The sequence below is a fragment of the Passer montanus genome, unplaced genomic scaffold (assembly GCF_014805655.1).
Source record: "Passer montanus isolate IOZ18808 unplaced genomic scaffold, ASM1480565v1 scaffold95, whole genome shotgun sequence".
NCBI lineage: Eukaryota > Metazoa > Chordata > Aves > Passeriformes > Passeridae > Passer > Passer montanus.
The window spans coordinates 2099982-2121042 of record NW_024374923.1 but is presented as its reverse complement, the minus strand read 5'-3'; the positions used below and the strand labels follow the sequence as shown (position 1 = coordinate 2121042).

Here is a 21061-nt window from a genome sequence, read left to right as displayed (position 1 = left end):
GGCCCGCGCGGAGGGGCGGGCGGCGGCTCCGCCCCGGGGCCGCGATGGCGGCGGCCGAGTTGGAGTCCTCGCTGGAGCTGAGCCTGACGGGCTCCGGCGCGCTGCCCGGCGCGCTGCCCCCCGCCCGCTCGCGCATCTTCAAGATCATCGTCATCGGGGACTCCAACGTGGGCAAGACGTGCCTCACCTACCGCTTCTGCGCCGGCCGCTTCCCGCAGCGCACCGAGGCCACCATCGGCGTGGACTTCCGCGAGAGGGCCGTCAGCATCGACGGCGAGCGCATCAAGGTAGCCCGGGACAGCCCCGGGACAGCCCCGGGCCAGCCCCGGGCTGAGGGGCGGCACGGCGCTCCAAGGCCGGGAGAGCGGGATGCGGCCGCATCCCTGGCAGGGATATCCCTCAGCGGGGCCGCGCCGCTGTTGTGATCGTTTTGCGTTAAAAATATCAGCAAATTCAGTATTATTCAGTATTGAGAAGTGTGTTTCAACTCCTGATTTTTAGGGTTCTGTTTAAGTTTGCTGCGTGATGGTTGTAAGCATCATTTGCAGAGTGCTCTGTAACAGCTTACAGATGCAGTTTGTTTGCTGACGTGGTTTTAATCAGAACCCCCATCTGCTTCTGTATTACTGTTATTAGTAACAATAATAATTACTTCTATTATTATCAGTTTGTTTCTGTGAGGAAAGCTCAGTTGTGCAGAAAAAAGGAAGTTAACAGTAGTCTTGAGCTCGTACGTGGGCATTTATTGTCATCAGGCCTTACAGCTACAGCTTACAGCTATGTAGCTGAAAGTTATACCTTTTCCTTGCTTATTTACTGCTTAAAGAAATTATGGAGGACATCATAAGAGTAGGAGAGCCAATTTGTTTTCCTGCTCTTGAGGGATTTTTATCTCATATCCTTTTTCAACTAAAAAAGGTGAATAGGAGTTTTTGTTGGTGGTTTGGGGTTGTTTGTTTTGGGTTTTTTTGGTGGTTTTTTTTTTTTTTTTTGTTTGGGGTTTTTTTTGGTTTTTTTTAGTAAAATCACTGACTAGAATTTCTCTGAGAGCTGAAATGTTGTACTCCATTGTCCAGACAGAGGAGAGACCTCCTGAGGGATGTTGTCCTGTCAGCAGTGTCTTACTCACTGGCATTTTCATCACATCTGAATGGTGCCTGACCTTTGTTGGAGAGAAGTGAAGAACACAGCATAATCCACAGCTCTTAGATGCTTCACATAGGTTATTGTGCCATTCTGATATGTATGTTTCTGTAGATTGTTTTGCTGCATTTTTGAGAGTTTTATCTGTAAAAGAAGCCAGTTCTGGTTGAGGAAGGTGGAGAAGTGAAGGAGGTTTGTTGTTGTTTTGTGCAAGTTCCGTTTCAGCATTAAAGGAATAAATAAAATAAATCTTTATGGCCAGGACCCTAGTTCTTAGTGGGAGTGTTGTCAAGTTTGAGCTGATTTTGGGTGTTTTTGGCAACTTCTCTCACTGCTCTTCTAGCAGTCAGCTCCAGCAGCACCAATCGAACCAGGAGAGAGAAGCTCTGATGAACTAAATTCCTGTAGTCCTTGCTGTGCCCTGAAGGGAATTTTCCTCTTGCATCAAAGTAGGTTATACAGCAGTGTCTTCTCCCTTCCCCCAGGCAGCTGGATAGTTCTCTCTTGTGCTGCTACAGCAGTGACTGTTTCCTTCACAGCTGGAAAAGTGCTGTGTCACTGGCAGGAACACAAGCACGGTTCTTCTCCCTGATGGTCTCCCACACAGCAGCTGTGTAGCATTCCAAGACGTGGGAACGAGTATATTCCTTGTACAGCAGGCTGACAGCTTCACATCAAACACTGATGCCTAAATGTGATGAGTAAATTAAAACTTTCAACAAATGGATTTGCTGCCTTCTAAATTTTCCTCTTCCTCAATTTATCTAAGCATTGAAAATCGAAGAAAACAATGGTGTCAGTCTTCACTGACCTACATTAAGAGAGCAAAACACAAATGAAATTCAAATAAGAAAGTCCAGACATCATGTTCTGTACCTTTGAGCTATTCCAGATTTTCTCCCATGTCTTTTTAAAGGAGACATAGCAACAAGGCCCATTATGTTTTTACCAGTGTGTTATAAACCACACATACAAAGTGAGTCCTTGTTTAGGAAAGAGCCTTTCTGGATCCACAAAACAGAATCAGAAGGTGGGGTGTGATAGCTGATATATTTAATATTTTTTATGCCATTTGTCTTTCCTGGGGAATGTGACCAAGTGATTCTGTACAGCTTTATTAGCTGAATTATGCTGTTGAACCAAATATGCAAACTGCATATTTTAAAGGGCTATTATAAAAACTGTGGTCCCCTGAAGATGGATGTTACTGGACTAACAATGAAATAGTAATCTTTATGTTACTTCATCAGTGCACACCCATTAACATGAACATTTTCAGTGTTGTTTTTCAGAAGAGAAAATATTGGGGTGAGAGGCAGAAATAGAACCATTTCCTCAAGTTCACCTTGAACAAGAAGAAAAAGAAACTTCTGAAGTGTGTAGTTTTCAACATTGGGAAAAGATTTACCTCTCAGTGCAAATGACTCAGTTGATAATGCCCCTCACACTTGAATGCTGCATGTAAATGAATTTTGGACGAGCTGTAGTTTAAGCTTCACTTGCAAGTTATGTAAACCTTTAATTTAATTTCCCCATCTTTACCCAAGGCTGGCAGTACACTTGCAGATCTCTGCTTGACTGAAGCATGACTGATTTCTGCTCTGTGAGTAAGCTGAGGAGAGAATTGTAAGCTCACAGCTGCCTGTGAAAATGTACTCCCTCCTTAAATTAATTTGATATAGCATTTTCCAAGATTATCTATATGATTCCTTAACATAATATCGTCTATACGTAGGATTGTTTCAGTCTGCACCTCTTTTTCCTCTAATTTCTCAAATTCATGAACATTTTCTATGAGTCTCCTGACTTTATGATGTTTTATAAGTGCAGAGAGCTGGAAGTATGTCTCACTTGGTTGTCTGACTGAATCTTACCCTGTTTAGTCCAATTGTGTAGACTCATGGAGATGCTGTCACTTGTGTGTAGAGTGTAATACCATTGGCAAAAAGAGGGGTTTGTGTGGGAAACAGTAAAAGGAAGATTTTCAGAAAGTTGGAAATGCAGGTTTACTCTAAAATGAGACAGATTGCAACTGAGTACCATTTCATTACTTGCCTTGCTTTTCCTGACAATCTTAGTGACCCTTTCAGGAGCAGCACACAGGTCTTTCTGAGAGTCTGGATGAAAAGCTGCAGAGAGCTGGACTAGACTACAGAAGCCAAGCTGCTTTGAGTTCTCTTGCAAATTCTCAGTTCTCATGTTGGAACCAGTAGCTGACATTCCCACCTGCTCTAGGCTGAGGTTTTTTTGAGGATGGATGACAAGGATTGAACATTAAACTGCAGAAAAATCACACCATCTGAAACATCTCTTACTATTTTTTCTTCAGCCTGTTACATGACTGATTCATAACATCCTGTGATTGACTCGTGGATCTGGATTGTCATCCATTTTAATAATTTCCAACTTGATGAACACTGTTCTTAAAGAAAAAGTCCTTAGTCACTGGTATTGAGACTTTGCATCTGCTTCTATTCAGTTTCATTGCATTTCCACTGTTGTAGCTTTCAAAACAATTTTTTGTGATGCTGTAGTGCTCTCTGTCACTGATGCATCTTCTTGCTCTTAGCAGATTTCCCTTGCACCTGGGCTTCCTTTTTTCTAATATAAAAGGTCACTGGTTAAAGTGGTAAACAAGACAGCTTTCAAGATATTTGCAATTTCTAAAAACTTTTACTGAACCATTTGGATCAAAGGAGTGCTGAGGTGTGGTAATGGGAGAACAATTTCAACAATTACATAGTGGCTGTGACTTTCATGAGAACAGATTAAATTTCAAATTTATCTTCATTGTCTGCAGAACATTTAGTATTCCTTGAGTTCTGAGTCTCAAGGAAAACTCCTTTCATTCCCAGGGAGCAAAAACTTTCTGCTCAAAAGTCGAAGTGCTAATCAAACTGCCTCAGCCATTAGCAATCAGCTGTACAAAACAGGGAGCTAGGACAGCTTTTTCCCAAAAAATCAAATGTCTTTCAGATGTGTCATTATCACTAAGGTGTGTGTGATAGAGCCACACACCAATTTATTTCTGACAGTGGCAGGTGATGTGGTGGTGTAGGTGAAGGCATTCTGACTGCTGTGCACTGCATTTCTTATCTCCCCAGGTTTGTGTAAACATTACTGCCACACTTCTGCAGCATTCTCTACATGTCTGGGGACTCCAGGCCTCCATTACATGAGATGATCAATGTATTTAAAATTTCTGTTAGCTGTTGCTTGCATCTGCTGGTGCTACAAAGCTTGTTTTGTTTTGTTTTGTTTTGTTTTGTTTTGTTTTGTTTTGTTTTGTTTTGTTTCAATCTGTACCCCAGAAATTTGAATGTCTTCTGAATGTCTTTCTATTCTGACTATGCTTTAGCACCTGTGTTCAGTCTGGTTTGGACAGAATAGTATGTAGCTGGAAATGATAGTCACGTTAAGTTAACAGGAGGTTTATACTTAAATTTTTATTTTTTTTTTTTTAATGCATGCCTTGATACTGCAAACCATGGTATGGTCCCAGTTAAAGCACTATATAAGCAAGTTAGATGTTCATTGCAGGAGGGTTTGATTCCAACACACTGCAAAGAAAGATTTCTTTTTCCTGTTTTTGTTGGTAATGTTGAAATCAAGCATGGTTTGATTTCTTCCTACTTTTACACGGCAGTTAACATCTTGCTAACAACAAATTTTTGGGGAAGATGAAATTATTTTTGGCAGTAACAAAAATCCTGTCAGCTGAGGGTTGTATTGGGAAGTAACACTTCTTTAATTTTCAAATGAAAGTGCTATTGCTAAGGCTTCAGGATTTCTTTTTATAAAAACCTTTAAAAATACAGGTTTCAATAAACTTTGAGAAATTTGTAGTTTCTCTCAAGTGTCATCATTCCTCTTGGCCTCACTTTTGAGCACCTTTGAAAGTTAAAGCTTCTGAAATTGTGTGAATGCTACAGTTTTCTTCATCACCAACTTGTTAATATGATTGATTCAGAAGAGTAGATCTCTGTGGTCATGTAACTCTTCTCACTACAGGTGATTTGTGTTATTTCCCAAGATGAGCAATAACATATTTTTTCCTCTCCTTGGCATTCTGTTTCCAGATACAGCTGTGGGATACTGCAGGCCAGGAGCGCTTCAGGAAGAGCATGGTGCAGCACTACTACAGGAACGTCCACGCCGTGGTGTTTGTGTATGACATGACAAACATTGCCAGCTTCCACAGCCTGCCGTCCTGGATAGAGGAATGCAAGCAGCACCTTCTTGCCAATGATATACCACGGATTCTGGTTGGAAATAAATGTGACCTGAGAAGTGATATTCAGGTGCCCACGGACCTGGCCCAGAAGTTTGCTGACACTCACAGCATGCCGTTGTTTGAAACCTCTGCCAAGAACCCCAATGACAATGACCATGTGGAGGCCATATTCATGACACTGGCTCACAAGCTTAAGAGCCACAAGCCATTAATGCTTAGTCAACCCCCAGATCATGATGAAATACATATAAAGCCTGAACCAAAACCTATCACATCCTGCTGGTGTTAGGTCACATTCTCACTGGTTATCACCTTGTCTTGTTTGCAAGTGCTTCAGAATTATGATCTTTGGCAAAGTTACAGGTTTTGGTAGCAACTATAGCAAATCTCTTTGGCACTTTAATGTGGTTTTTATTTTAATTTTTGCTGATGTAGATGTGCCCATCTTATGTTCTTGCACTTTTGTAATTGTACTTCAAAAACTACTAAAGTTTCACTATAAATATATGGGAACATACTCACTTTGTCAAGTTTTGACAAAGCAATCCTAGTTGAGCCCTTGCTGCCTGAGGTTGTTCTCATCACTTGTGGTGAGGTTTTAACTAGTGTGCCAGTTTACTAATACATTTGGTTGCTACTTGTGTTGGAATAACGTAGGAGAAAGAGCCTTTGTGACAACCAGGGAACTTGGGTTTTGGGTCAGCAAGTGGAGAGATTTTTGGCATATGAAGGAATATTAGGTGACTAGTAGGAAATTAGAAAGCAGGTACCTTTTTATTATAAAAGGAAATAAAACAGGTCTGTCAAAGTTTGGGCTGCCAATGTCAGTGCAAATTGTTAGGTTTTGGCCTGTCCTTCCACTATGAATTTGGTCTATTTCTTCATGGCAGTGGTAATGGAAATAACTAACTCCTTCTTACCTCTAGACAGTTACTTGGTACTTAAAACTTCATTAATTTTTCATAATTAGCATGTGATACCAAACTATGTTATGTTAACTAATATTGTGGAAAGAACTGTAGCGCAGGATTTGGGGTAAAATTGAGACTCTACCTGTCCATAAGTTCTCTGATCTTACTAAAATTAAATTATATATTTCTGTAGGTGCTGTATTTGAGTTGAGTAAAATGGTTGAGCAAGTAAAAGATTGGGTGAATTGGGTAAAAGCATACTGCTTTTCAAAGGTGGGGTTTGCAGGGCTTTAAGAGATCATGAGTGCTTCTGAGATACCTTGAAAAGCACTTGATAACATATTTCAGGAATGGGAATACCTTGAAAAGCACTTCATAACATATTTCAGGAATGGGAATGCTTAGTAATATGGTACATTCTTAAAATATTTCTGAACACAAACTAAATTGGGTCTTGAAATACAGAGTAAATCTACCAACTGCATCATTGTTACAGAATTTTGAGGGAAAACCTGCATGTATAATGTTGTGACTGTGTGTAGGGCGTCCTTGGCATTACTAACGTGAGCTGGCAGGGATTAGATGAGGGAAATTCTTCCTCTTGGACGACCTTTTTCTCTGTTCTCATAGTTGCAACTGCTTTTTTTCAGTTCTATCTGAAGATCAAGTTTCATAATAAAAATGGTGCTAAGTTGCACATAGTTGCATAAAGTTAAATGTAAGCCATAGAATGCAATCTATGACTTCATTCATGTGCCATGTCAAACAATGTTTTGTGATTTAGTTTTTGAAGTATAAATGAAGATTTTTTTTTTAATTGGTAATGTGTAGCATGTGTTGCTTACTGGAAACTCAGTGGAAGGGCTAGTTCAGAAGCTGCCACCCTAATGATCACATTAGAAACAAATTACTGAGACAAGATACCTGTTATTATGTGAACTATTACAATTCTTAAGATGTAGTTTCATTGCAACTTGTACAGAAAAAAAATGCATTGACTTTTTTCTAGATTTTGAAAGAGCATTTAATTTGGTCTTACATGATTAAGATGTTTAAAAAGAATCTAAACAAAAGGTAGTACTTTTTCCTGTATAAAGCTGCTTCAATTGTGACAGTATTTTTGCTTAAGAAGCATTTGTAAAAGGAAGCTTTTGTATTCACTCTGAACCTTACATGACTAGAATTTGCAGTTGTTTCAGAAACAAAGACCTTTTTAACACTAGTGTCCTTAATGATTTCTTTAAGAAATTGATTGATCTTAAATTTATATTTATACTATGTTAAGTAAATATGGTTTACAGTCCTGTTGGACAGATTGTTTTTCACTCATGTCCTTAATCCTTTTTCTGAGAAGGATCATTCTTAATTATTTGTATACTAAATATGTCAGCAAGTTTTCATGGTTTGTTTGGGTTTTTTGTTTATTTGTTTGTTTGTTTTTAATAAAAATATCCCAGAATTAAGAATTTTAAAGTCAGTCAGGTTGGGGGTTGGGGAAAGAGAATCATGTAGCTGCAGTGTTATTGTTAAATTTTATCTGAAACACCTGTTAAGTTTTATTTGAGTTACCACAACTTGTAAATAAGGGCCCTCATGTAATGAAAATTGTGTGCAAATGGTGTTCCAGTGTGTAATTCCATGTTCAGCACAAAGCATGTTTTAATGGTTCTGCCATGGAGGCAGTGTGGTCAGTAATGCAGGATTCAGTGTTGCTCCCTGGCTTTCAGTGGTGATGTTTTGCCCACAGGATGGATATCAGAGTACTGAATACTTTGTATGTGTATTTTCACTCTACCAGACTGTAAAGTTGTGTTCTTTTGTATGTGCTGGGGGCAGGCAAGGCACAGTCCCAGAGAACTAATAAACGGGCTTTGCCACAAACTGCTACCACTTGTTTTCAATAATTATAATAGAAATTATATTACAATTCCATATAGTTAAAAAATGCTGTGAGGGAGTTAAAGAGCTTCTAGTTTTTGTCTGTGTGGGTGACAGTTTTTACAAAAAAGACTCACAATACTTAGACTACTGTCAGTGCTTTCTTGCAATGACTCTGGGTGATTTTGGGGCATCTGAAGCACCCACCTGATGATTCAGAGGCATGTTCAGTATTTATTTCAGATTCCAGAAGAATGGGAAGTGAAAAAACAGTTACAAAAATAGCAATTACTGACCCTTGGATGTAAATCAGGACCCTAAAGGAATCTTCTCCATTACTCTTCTTCTAGTCTCATCTTGTTCAGAAATGAAACCTCTTTGACTTTTTTTATAAATTTGTTGAAAGTCATATTTCTTGTCCCCTCTGTGAGTATTTTCACTTCACCAGAATGTATCATTCTAATACTCTTTTTTTTTCCCCAGAGTCCTACTTTTGAGGTCATTGACTGATGCTTAACATTGCAATTCCCAGCTAAAAGTAACAGTAATATTACTTTTAAATGGCAGTCTGATTTTTCTGTGGCAATCAACACAACACCAACATGTTATCTCAAATCTAAAATCATAAATAACATTAGAAGTTGTCGTTATTCTAGGACTCACAAAAAATACCACTGTTGTTGAGGATGTGGGATTTTTTCCTCCCTCCTGTGTTGATGCAGGGTGCCCAAAGGAGGCCTCCTTTATCCAGCTGAATGGCATCATCAGCGAGGGCTGTGAAGAGGCATTGAGAGAGGAAGAATGGTTGCTGGTTTCCAGGGCTGTTCTGGGATTACTGGGCTCTGTACAGCCTCCCACCTGCCAAACAGAAGCTCGTGCTGAAGGCAGCTCCTTGTAGTTCTGGAAGGTATTTCCAGAGCTCAAAGAAAGGCAAGGGAGAGCTACTGGTCGTCTAGGGACAGTCCCCGAGGTGCACAGTCCCTGGGGGGATGTTATGGACACGGAGTGTTTTCTGCCTTGCTGAATCATCGCTGCTTAATGTGAATCACAAATTACTGAATCCTTAGCTAATCATTTGACATTAATGGAAAACAGATTTCCCAGCAATACAGTGATCATTAAAAACTCCCAAAATAGAGCGTAATCCTCTCCCTGGGCTGCATTTAACAGATATGCTGCTCTGATTAGGAAGATGTTATTCCCTCTGAGGGTGCTGAGGCACTGGCACAGGTTGCCCAGAGCACCTGTGGGTGCCCATCCCCAGCAGTGTTCAAGGCCAGGCTGGGTGAGGCTCTTGGCATATGAAAACTAAGAGTCATAAGACCCTGATCTTAGCTCAGTACTTCCTTTTCTTTTATTATGTTTTACTGTTTGCACTGCCCCTTTGGAAAGGTCACAGGCAGAAAAAGGTTTGGTGTGAGGCAATGTGCTAAACTCCCTCTTTCTGAAAATACTTTGTGATTTTCTGCTGAAAATATCTTGCTGGGCCTCTAAATCAGGAGTCATAAAGCAGAAGCTGTTTGAAAACCATTTATCCTCTCTAAAGCCCCATCACCCCCACATCCTTCACACCCACTCCTGTATAGGAAAACACTTTAAATGCTCCAGGGGCTTTGAGGTGCTCCTTGCCCTTCATAGTCCTCTGTCCTGCAGACCTTTCTTCAGTTAAGGAAGGGCAGGCAAAGAGGAAAATACTAAACTGACCCTAAAATACATGAAACAGCTTTTCTATTTACTTCAAGGTATTTTTAACACACTCAAAATAGAGACAGTGAAGAGCTTCTGGCTTCAGCAACCAAAGATTCAGCTGTAGATTAAGAAAAGCATGTGCTAATCAGAGAGGGTTTTCAAGTTCCTGTGGATCCTCATGACTACCTTGGAATGCTAGCTTCAATTTTGAGCTAATATCTGAGTCACTGTGATGCTGCTGTTAAAAGTCCAAATACTGGCAGCCCTTGTCTGTTGCTTCAAGGCTCACAGTGCTTTTGTCAAGTTGAATCTGACCTGAAAGAGCTGATTTCAACACTTTCATCTTTCATTTCAATACTTTGTCATTAAATAGGTACAATTCATTTTATATGCATGATGAGAGTAGAGGGTAAATAAAGATATATAAGACATATTCTCTCCATATATCTCAAGTGATGGCCAGAAAACATGTATATTCACATTGCCATAGCATGCATAGTTTTGCATCCTAATGCAATACTTGAGGGAGTGCTGTTTGGAATTCCAACACCTTGATGTGTGGTACATGACACTGGTGGGATTCCAGCTCTAGTGTCTGCTTTAAGGCTCCAGTTCTCAGGCTTTATGCGTGAAGAACCATTGAATGAAGCAAAAACCTGGGTCATTTGGGGCTGGGAGGCTGCCTGCATCAGACAAAATTAGAAACACAGAATCAACTGCTGTAAGATATGCTGAGAGCAAAGAATTTAGAAACTGAAAACACCATCTGTCATCCTGAATCAGGGTATTGGGTGGGGAGCAAGGGCTTAGCAATATTTGCACGTACTGTTCCACCAATAAACATAACATATTATAACAACTAATATTGACTAAAGAGGAAAGTGATGAGTGTAGTTAAAAACATGTCGGGGTCATTTGGGGCTGGGAGGCTGCCTGCATCAGACAAAATTAGAAACACAGAATCAACTGCTGTAAGATATGCTGAGAGCAAAGAATTTAGAAACTGAAAACACCATCTGTCATCCTGAATCAGGGTATTGGGTGGGGAGCAAGGGCTTAGCAATATTTGCACGTACTGTTCCACCAATAAACATAACATATTATAACAACTAATATTGACTAAAGAGGAAAGTGTAGTTAAAAACTACACTAGGATGAGTGTAGTTAAAAACATGTCATGGACAGGAGCCAGACGATGAAACAAAGTAATTTTAAATTGAGATGACATAAATGTCAAGTCAATGGAAGAGAACACACATCTCTGTGACTTTGAAGCGGAAAGGAAAGGAAAGGAAAGGAAAGGAACCCAAGCTTCTGTGCTATAATGAAGAGGGGCTGTTAGAAAATAAGTAATAATATCTATTCCTTGTGCCTCCTGTTTGGCAAGTATGCAGAGGAAAAGTCTACACCTTACATTACTTCAGATTTATTTATACGATTGTACATTGAAATTAAACATGTTGACCTGATTAAACCAGTATCTAATTAATTCTCAAACACTATTTCTTCAATTTTTGCCATTTCTCTATTGAGAATTTTTTTTCTTCTTTAGTAATGACTACTGCAGCTGAGTAAGATTCAGCCTAACATCATTTACTTGGCAATTAATACAAAAAATTTGTAATAAAAGTAACTGATCTCATCAACATTTTAGCACATCTTTGAAAGCAGCACTTTAAATATACTGAATTGCTCTCCAAAACAATATAATTTCCTTTTTAAAAGTAAGAAACTAGAGATCCCAGTTAAGAAATTATTCAAGGAAAGGAAAGGAAAGGAAAGGAAAGGAAAGGAAAGGAAAGGAAAGGAAAGGAAAGGAAAGGAAAGGAAAGGAAAGGAAAGGAAAGGAAAGGAAAGGAAAGGAAAGGAAAGGAAAGGAAAGGAAAGGAAATTACTGCAGCAGCTCAGAAAGTGCAAGTGAAACTGTGCAGTTTGATAATGTGTTTGGGTTAGATGGACCTGAAGAAGTGAAGGACAAAGCAGTTTCTGGTTTTATGGAGAAGCATCTAAGGAAGGCGGGGAAATGCTGTTTGCTTTAATGGGCTTCCCTCCTCAAGTTACAGGTAAATTCAACAGCAACTTTTCCCCATACTTGCACACTGTTGGTGCTGGAGAATCATGAAATCGTGTCTCAGCTTGGAAGGGACCAATAAGGATCAGTGGTAGGACTCAATGATATTAAAGGTCCTTTCCAACATAAAAAAGTCTGTGGTTCTATTATCCTAGGAAACAAGAAATCACACAGTCTTGGCTCCAAATGTGCATCTTGGGTGTCTTATATTAGGTGGGGTTTCTATTGAGTATTAAAAAAAAAAAAAGAGGGGGAATATAAGGGAATATTCCTCCTCTCAGCTGCAGACAAATACCACTTCCTGTTTTCAGAATATATCTGCATTTTGATCAATTAGCACTACTCCTGTCTTTTCCCAGCTCTTTTAAGCCTCTCTTCTGTAGACTGGCTTTCCCATGCATGTTTAATGAGCAAGACCTATTGGGTTCCCCAGTCAAAATATTTTAGGCCAGGTCATCTCCTATAGTGAAGATTTACTTCAATTTCCAATTGCTTCATGCAAAAACAGGGTGGGCTGTGGAGACTACAACTGTGACTTTGTATCCCATTTTCTCACCAAGCACATTTGTGCCCAGCAAAGGCTGCTGTGACCCTGAGCACCAGCAGCTCAGCAGCACAGGGGAGGAAGAACTGCACCAAACATGTATCTATGAAAAATAAAAGTTAGATACAAATAAATAAATAAAAATATATACAAATATATATATTTTTTTTTAAACCCAAATGGGCTTGTTGTCAAATAAGTGCCTGAAAGCATTCCCTGATCCTCACTGCGATGAAGATCCCTCCTCTTTCCCTCCTCCTCTGCACCTCCTGCCCCTTCTGTTGGGGAAATGACTTCAGAAAATTCTTTGCACTTAGTTGAACATTAACTTCCAGAATCAGCTTCCCTGATTAGCCTTCTGATTACACTGGATGATTAACTCTGGCCACTGCTGATGGAGAGGCTGGCAGGCTTTGCCTTTATCCACCCGTGGATATTGTGTGCCTTGTTCTGTGTGTCAGGGAACAGGGCAATATTTATCTCAGCCTACTTGAGGTAAAGAAGTTTTTTTGATGTAAATGCCTTGTCTTTGACTTAATACAAGCAATGCTGACACAAGGTGAGAACAAAATGCTTGGGTCCATAACGGGGGTCCATAACTCCACCTGACTTCCACCAGTGAAAGCTGGGGGTGACACAAGCCATGGAATAACCCTGGAGATGCAGGCAGGTTCTGGGAAGTTACTGTACCTCACATGTGGAATGGGCTGCTAAATACAGCACTGGAAATTGCAGTCAGGAATACATTTTCTGCAACACTAACCAAAGAGGAGTAACATTAAACTGATAATCAGTTTGCACCAATTTACATTGTGCAGCTGTCATTTTTCTGGAAACCCCCACCTTTGTAGAAAAAACTGTTGAAATCATCTGTCTATGAGTGACCTGCAATAGCTGCATCACTGGAAGGACTGTGTAAGAAATAAACCATCTTATAGCTGCTGATAAATCAATGGCATACAGTTTTATTCAGAAGCAGCATAGAGCATATTTCTCTTTTACACCCCATGATTTCAGTATGTGCTGCTAAGGCTGTTGCACAGCCAAACGAAGAAAAAGCTAAGGCTGTTTCACCTGCCACACCTGTCACCTAATGCCACATCAAAGGCTTTCAAAGCCTTTCACACTTGGATTGTGTCCCAGAGCTGTGCCAGGAGAACCTGACCTGCAGCAGCTGTGGTGGCACTGCCAGCCTCATCCCAGGAATTATCTGCCTGAGCCAATGGAAGCAGCACAGCATTTGAAAAAGGACTGGTGATGTGCTGCTCTGCACACTCAGAGTAAAAGCAAATTGCCCTGTTCAACCAGCAGACAAATGCTGTGGAATTCTGCAAGTACATCACACTGCAAGGACTGGTTATGGAACAGCACTTCAGGATGGGACCATAACTCCTAGAAATTATGCAGAGGCTGAGCAATGCAATTGTAGCAGTTCAATATCTGTTTTAGACTGACCAGAGCCACTGCTTTCAGCTATCAGTGAGCCCAGCACCCTGTGAGGGTGTCTGACTTTCTTTTCATTACAAGAACAGCAGTTTGTGTTAAACAAGAGGAAACTCCCCAGCATTTCACTGCAGATGGTGTGGAGCTCTGCCAGAAGCATCTGAGGACAGGGAGAGCAGTTACACTGGGTGCTTTGATGCCCGTTGACAGGCACTATTTCAGAGGAAAGAGCACAGCATCCCATTTTGAATCACAACATTTGAATTAATATATTAAAGCAATTCATATATTAACACCTTCAAATGAACAAGCCACCAGCTGTGTTTTGGTTCACACAGGATGGGATTGCACTAGGTGATCCCCAGACATCCATTCCAGCCTCAACCATTATGTGTCCCTGCAGGCAAGGTAATGAAGGTATTTAGAACCAAAGTCAGGAAGAATTTGGCTACTGTGACACATAAAATTAAGCCTCCAGTTGCCAGAGTAGGACCTGCAAGCCCAAGTTAAGCTGCTGGCCCAAGGATCCAAAGCTGGGGACAACTTCCCTGGCTGAAGCTGGGCAGTGGTGGAAGCAATATGTGACCTGAGAAGGGGTGTGGAGGGAGCCTGGTGGTTGGGGCTGCTCTCTCAATCTGAGATATTCCCAGACATAATAATTTTAAGGGTTAAAGTCAGCAACAGGTACACTTGGCAAGCACCTTACACACAGAGGGGTGCCAAAGTTCACTGGGACTTCCTCAATATGTGACTAAGAGTATTTCTCTGTTGAGGATTAAAAAAAAAAAAGCTGTGTAACATCTTTGCTGAAGAATCATAGGATTGTTTGGAGGTGACCTTAAAGATCACCTTGTTCTGACCCCTCTACCACAGGCAGGCACAGCTCCCACCAGACCAGGCTGCTCAGAGCCCCATCCAACCTGGCCTCGAGCTTCCAGTGACAGGGCATACACAGCTTCTCTGGACAATCTGTGCCAGTGTCTTACCACCCCCACAGCAAAAAAATTCTTCCCAATATCTAATCTAAACCCACCCTCTTTGGTTTAAAGCAATTTGGGTATTGGACTCCCTTTACCAGCATTATGAAAAGGACTTCAGTCTTAGAGAAAAAAATAAATCAAGAACAACTCTTCTCTTGGGACCATGAAAGGCACATTACTTGCTGCAATTACAGAAGCCTGATACGAGATCATTCCTGGAGTTCCATGCCTCATGCTGAGTATCACTTATCCCACTACCCACTTTCTCAAATAGGAACTTACTTTCCAGGCCCTGTTCAAATGCTGTGTTAATCTGCACCAAGGGTTAAGTCATCTGCCACTCCCTGCTCAATGCCTGCAAGATAAACACTTGACATTCACCTAAAAGTGAAACATAAAGGACATATGGGCATTCTATGTACTTCAGGAGATGACAGAACCTGACTGGAAGCTTTCTTGGTCTAGAGAAAATACAACAAAAAAACTTTTTCTAGATCTGTAATAACTTTTAGCAGAATAGGCCCTAAAATAAGGATTTCTTTTAAACTTTCAATCTACAAAGTTGAAATAGGAAAACTTGAACTAAATTTAGAGTATTCAAGTTACTTCATAAGAGGAGCTATTGCAGCTCCAGTTCCTGCCACACTCTATAGTTACAATTCAGTGCTAAAACTAATAGTACTGACACATGTATGCCCCACAGCAGCCACATTTTGACAGGGGTACCTGAATAGTGCTATTAAGGTTTCATATAAAACTTTACGTGTCCCCATTCCTACCAAGAAGAAAAGGAACTCTGAAACTCAAGGATGAAGTGCATCCTTCATTATCATCCAAATAATTCATGCAGCAAGAGGGAGAAATCAAGACAGCAGTTGAAGAAAAAGGAATTGTATTTAATATTTAAATGCCTAAGGGTAGCACTGCTACACAAATTACATTATGAATTCTAGTGAAATAAGACATGATTTAAGTACAAAAGCCAGATTAAAAAATGCTGTCACTTTCCAGAAGCAATGAGGTATTTTCACTGTACGAAGTCTGAAAGTTCAAAATCAGCTGCAGATGTTTCCCTCTGCACTGTGGTCTCTGCTCAGTGCTGGGCATTCACTAGTTCACTCTCTGTGTGTTTTTCAAATGGCCAAGGAAAAGTCCATGACGATCTTTTAAGATTAGGAACTTACTGCATCTCTCCTGCCACATTTGAACACAATGTTTGGCCACTTTTTCAAGTCATTCTGATAAATGGTGGAGGTTTGGATGTGTCTTCTTCTGCATCTACATCCTGGGCTGGAAACCGATCTGTGAAGTTAAAAATTCTCCCCACGGGGCCTGTGTGAGAAAAGAAAGTGAAAACCATTAAACATGGTATAGATGTTTGCACAAAATCCTGAGTTCCTTTTGGTAATCAGGATTTTGGCCTGGGATGTAAACCTTATTCAGGATGTTCCTTTCTCACCCCTGGTGATCATGCAGATACATGGAGGCAAAAGAGTTACTCACTTTCTACAGCACAAATCATTTCCACAGACTGATTTTGGTCCTCATTAGGCTGCAACCATTCCTACAGAAAAAAAAGCACCATCAAATACCTCCCCTGGAAATTTGTTCAAGAAGATACACCTGAACTTATTTTAAAAGTCTGTGCAGTCCATGCCTCCTAACATGTTTTAGTTTGAAAGTTTAAAGCAGCCTCATGTTACCCACTTGGTGACTTTAGTCAGGAACAGCTGCCTCGTGGCCTACATCCTTTAATTCCTTACCAAACCAAATGGTCGGATGCACATGTTTAGTAACACAGATTCAGAACTGCTCTAGCAGAGAAGCAGTTGGTATTTATTTATTTACTGAGCTCACTTAGCAGAGATGTTGTGGGCCCCACTACCTGAGGCCGAATCTTTACGGATGAGGAGTAAATTATGTGTGTCAGCACCCCAACACTGCACACACAGCACTGGAGATACTCTCATTACTGGATTTGAAGTTCCAGCATGTAAGTACCAGTGAGTCTTTGTAATGCTGCACCAGAATCAACTGGTGGCTTAAAGATGAGAGGAACAGTTTTTGAGGATAGCAGGAATTTATGGGAAATGGGGCCACAGTAGCTTCAGCATAAATAGTTTGCAAAATAGAGATAATTTATATTAGATCTTACATGAGACTGTAAATAAGAGAGAGATTTTTTTCCTTTAAAGGAAAAAATATACAAAACCCTTCTAATATCCCATTTAATTTCTTAGAATTAGCCCTGCATGACTGAGGTAGGAGCTCAGACTAGGTTTACTGGAGAAAAACACACCTTCTCCCAGGTTTCTTCCCTTCCCACCAACACTGAGCAGAAATAAACCTGTGCCCTGGGCTACTCACTCACCATCCCAGTTACACTGTCATAGCAGGAGCAGCACGGAAGGCTCCGGCATCCCAAGTAAGCCATGGCCAGCACAGAAAAGGCACTGCAGATGGACACAGCCAGCATGGCTATGTTAGCCCCCTTGACAACTGCATTGAGTATGAACCTCTGCAAACAAAAAAGGAGACGCTAAAGCCACATTCAAAAAGTGACACTCTCCACCAAAAAATAGTCTAATGACTGCAAGAATGCTGTGATTGCCTGATAGGAGATTGATTCATAGTCAGCGTTACTTAAGATTTTTCTGTGTTCTGAAAAACAAACCAAGTATGAGCCTTAAATAGAGCCAACAGTGAAATAAGGCTGCTGATTAAATGTGAGATGCTATGCAATCGCACTGGGTTTGGGTTTAACAATGAATAAAAACTTAAGGAATGGCTGCTCTTCTTCAAACTGAGTATGAGAAACAGTGTCTTGCTGCACTGCACCTTATAGCAGTCAGGCATTTTGATTTGTCCTGCAATAAAACAATTATCAGCTTCATCTCTCTGGAATGCCTTTACGCCCCCACCCCAGCAATCAATTGCTTGTAGACTGGAGATACAAAAGGGCTTCATTCCTTCTCTGCAGCTTCACTGTGGAGGATACACTTGAACCAACACCAGGTTTAACCAGCTGACCTGTAACTGCTGTAACTCCACCACCTGAGGTGCTTGTTGGAAAGATTCCAGCCTTGCAACCACTTTCTCAAACCAGGTCAGGGACACTCTCAGCACTTTTCCCTGAGCAGCACCAGTATTTTTCATGGCTCAGCCCACACCACCCCTTGGCACTAAGAAGCAAAAGCAGCCAACCTGACCTAGTGTCACCCCTCACAGAAGTCTGGTTCTGTTTGTCAGCCACACTGGCACTGCCTGCAGATTAAGGGTGGCATGCTCCCCAGTAATAATCATGATATCAATACTTACAGTATGGATAACATGGACTGGGGCAGAACTCAGCTCCTCCTCTTCACCATAGTTCAGTGTGAGGGAGCTATAAACTATTACAATGAAGATGGCAACACAAGAGATTATGGAACAAACTATCAGTACATGCACCTAGACAGACGGAGAATTTTAGTGAGAAAAAGAAGGGAGCAGGAATCAAAGCTGCTCTTGGGCAAATACAAGCATTACAACTTGTATGGTAGCCTCTGACCTTCCATAACACTACAGCATCCCCAGAAGCAGCAGCCACTCAGAAGCCAAACACAGAGAAGTAGAGGTTTTCATCACACTGAGTTTCTGAGTTACAGCTGAGTCCTGAAGAGGTACTTAAAGACCTGCTACTTAAAGACTTTGCCTTAGAGATCTCTAATTTACATACAATATCCCCCCCCTGGAGTTTACACGGCTGGAGAAACCTACCTAGGAAATGCAAACCTCTTAACTCATTTCAAATTTTAGTGTACACAGTGCTTAACAACATGAAGGACCACCAAAAGAAAAGCATTGAAATGAAGTTTTTTTTACAGAGTTTTGCTTTTTATTAGGCCCGGTGCCTGTCTGCTGCGGCAGAAGGCAAGGTAACACTGCATCCTCCTCTTGGTTATAAAGACAGCAGCTTTTGTGAAGATAACTCAAAGAAATAAGCTCTGAATTCTTAATTTTGTGAAGATAAAGAAATAAGCTCTTAATTCTGCAGGAGGACCAGTCAGCTCATTCCCTCCTCAAACATTGCCCCAACAGTTTGCCCCTGCCCCATACACACAAACACCCATCTGCCCCTCCAGCTTACAAGAACTGGATTCTTCCTCTGCGAGGAGAACAAAGCCAGGACGCCTGGGATTCCCATCACCTGCAGAGCACAAAAGGAGATGGCAGCTTGGGAGACTTGTGTCAGATTCGGAAGACAAACTGCTACAGAGTAATGAAACATAATAAAAAGCGTTTTCAGTTCGGATCAGAGTAACTGCTGCATCAGAAATGGGAAGAGAATTGCTCATTTCTTGTTTTCCTCTGCAGCATCTCCTGGATGCAGGACATGGGAGACATGCATCCTGCCCACTTTCTACCCACACAGCCTTGCTACTGCTGATCAGAGCTTTGTGGGTTGGGCAAAATAATGAAACTGATTGAATAAGTCTGATTTCAGGTTCTAAAAATGCACATGGCTTTGTGCACATGCATCTTGTAAAGGAAAGAAATATAGTAATGAAAGGAAATAAGCAGCCTCTGGCCTGGAAAGAGCTCTTCAGTGTAATTGCCTTGTAGAATGGCTCAGCGGGGTGAATCAGGGTGCTGAAAGCCAGGGAGCAGGGACACCTCTTGCCCACTCCTCTCTGTAGTAACAAAATTAGGGGCACTGTGCTGTGGGACAGAGATCAGCACACAGATATTCATCTACCTGAATAGAGGATGAGGTGTTCCCCTCCTAATCTTTGGTGGCCTCTCTGTGGTCACTATGCTTCTGCAAAAAAACCCCTGACAATTGTCACTATGCCTCATTTTCTACATCATCCAGCAGAAAAGTATTTAATTTAGTTCCTTCAGATGAAAGTCTGTTTGCACTCTTCTGTCTACACCATTACAAGGAAACTTTTATTAATTGAGTTCCAAGCATAAAATGGAAGAGCTGGCAAGAAATCTCGGCTTCCCTCCTACCCCTAATATGAGTACTAGTAGGTAGCAGTGGGGAAAAAAACCAAAAAAACAAAAAAAACACTGCAAAACAAAGCATAGAAAACATAGCAGAAGTTTACCATGCCAGCCCAAACTGGAGCTCTGGTTTTGGCCAGCTCAGACTCGGTCCTGAAAACGCCATCTATGACCCCACTGGTGACACAGACGGTGCTGAAGGCAATCTGGAACATCCCCAGCACGACCATGTTCCTCTGGTTAAAAATGAAATACCGATACCGATCCATTCTGCTCTGATTCCCGCATAAACCCCCGAACACGGAGACCGGCGAGCTGCACCAGGGCTTCCAGGGTCGGGGAATAATGGCTCTTCCTAGGCAGGAGAGAGAGATCGGGATCATCCACACGGCATCGCCTGGCGCTCGGCACCGGGAGCACAGAGCTCACTGCTCAGTGTCCCAAGGCCAGCGGCCTTTTGGGAGATTCCTGCGGCTGCTGTGGCCAGGTGACCGCGACACCATTCCCTGGGGCTCTGGAGCGGAACGCGCCATCGTCCCCTCAGACCCGGCGCTGACCGCTCCCTCCGGGGCTTCTGCTGCCCACAGAGGGTCCCTTGGGGCGGCCAGCACCGAGCCCGATACTCCCTGTGGCTGCTGCCCCTCACCGCAGCCCCTCTCCAGGGGCGGCTCCACCTCCAGCTCCCTCGTGTCCCCTGGTTCCATTCCGATCCCGCCGGCCGGGAAGGGCCGCGCCCGCCGCGCCCTCACCTGCAGCGGCGCCGGGAGCGCTCCTGCTCCGCTCCGGGGAAGGCAGTTCGGAGCCTGTGTCAAAAACGCCGGCGAGACTGGGAGACCCTTTTGGGAGACCCTTCTGGCAGAGCCTTCGCGGGGCTGGGACCCACGCAGGGACGGGGCTCCTCCTCCCGCCTCGCCGGGAGCCGGGAGCGGCCGCCCCGCCCCGGACACCCTCGGGCTGCCGGGACTGGGCCTTCCACCCATCCCTGCCCCACAACGACCGAGCCTTTTTTCTCTCTTTTTTTTGTTTTTTTCTCCCCTGCCGCTGTAACTGCTGCTTCACACGATATACAGTACAACACCGTGAGTTGAGGAAGGTGGCGCAGGTTGCTCAGAGGTCTTATTGGATGCGACATTCCTGGAAGTGCTGAAGGCCAGGCTGGATTGGGTTCTGAGCAACCTG

The 21061-nt window shown here is 42.1% G+C and overlaps 2 protein-coding genes across 4 annotated transcripts; one reads left to right on the top strand and one right to left on the bottom strand.

The window, feature by feature from the left end:
• The first annotated feature begins 6 nt into the window (after nucleotides 1–6).
• On the top strand, nucleotides 7–8175 carry RAB33B (RAB33B, member RAS oncogene family). The gene is made up of 2 exons (XM_039696056.1): nucleotides 7–287; nucleotides 5223–8175. The coding sequence occupies exons 1-2, from the start codon at nucleotides 45–47 to the stop codon at nucleotides 5664–5666; spliced, it is 687 nt and encodes a 228-aa protein (XP_039551990.1). The 5' UTR covers nucleotides 7–44; the 3' UTR covers nucleotides 5667–8175.
• Nucleotides 8176–15801: 7626 nt separating this feature from the next.
• LOC120496036 lies at nucleotides 15802–20985 on the bottom strand. 3 transcript variants are annotated; one of them, XM_039696073.1, is made up of 7 exons: nucleotides 20632–20985; nucleotides 19987–20237; nucleotides 19023–19082; nucleotides 18212–18343; nucleotides 17265–17411; nucleotides 16397–16457; nucleotides 15802–16225 (listed from the first exon to the last, which is right to left on the bottom strand). In XM_039696073.1, the coding sequence occupies exons 2-7, from the start codon at nucleotides 20149–20151 to the stop codon at nucleotides 16122–16124; spliced, it is 669 nt and encodes a 222-aa protein (XP_039552007.1). In that variant the 5' UTR covers nucleotides 20152–20237; nucleotides 20632–20985; the 3' UTR covers nucleotides 15802–16121. The 3 variants fall into 3 exon arrangements, with proteins under 3 accessions (XP_039552007.1, XP_039552005.1, XP_039552006.1); XM_039696071.1 differs by lacking the exon at nucleotides 20632–20985 and having other exon boundaries at nucleotides 19987–20612; XM_039696072.1 differs by lacking the exons at nucleotides 18212–18343; nucleotides 20632–20985 and having other exon boundaries at nucleotides 19987–20612.
• Between the last annotated feature and the right edge of the window lie 76 nt (nucleotides 20986–21061).

Bases quoted from the DNA above. Each gene is read 5' to 3' on its own strand.
- RAB33B (XM_039696056.1), top strand. From the start codon at position 45: ATGGCGGCGGCCGAGTTGGAGTCCTCGCTGGAGCTGAGCCTGACGGGC. The intron at 288-5,222 runs GTAGCCCGGGAC...TTCTGTTTCCAG, and splicing joins TCGACGGCGAGCGCATCAAG to ATACAGCTGTGGGATACTGC.
- LOC120496036 (XM_039696071.1), bottom strand. From the start codon at position 20,265: ATGATCCCGATCTCTCTCTCCTGCCTAGGAAGAGCCATTATTCCCCGA. The intron at 18,344-19,022 runs GTAAGCTGGAGG...CCGTCTGTCTAG, and splicing joins AGAGGAAGAATCCAGTTCTT to GTGCATGTACTGATAGTTTG. The intron at 16,226-16,396 runs GTGAGTAACTCT...TTTCTCACACAG, and splicing joins AATGATTTGTGCTGTAGAAA to GCCCCGTGGGGAGAATTTTT.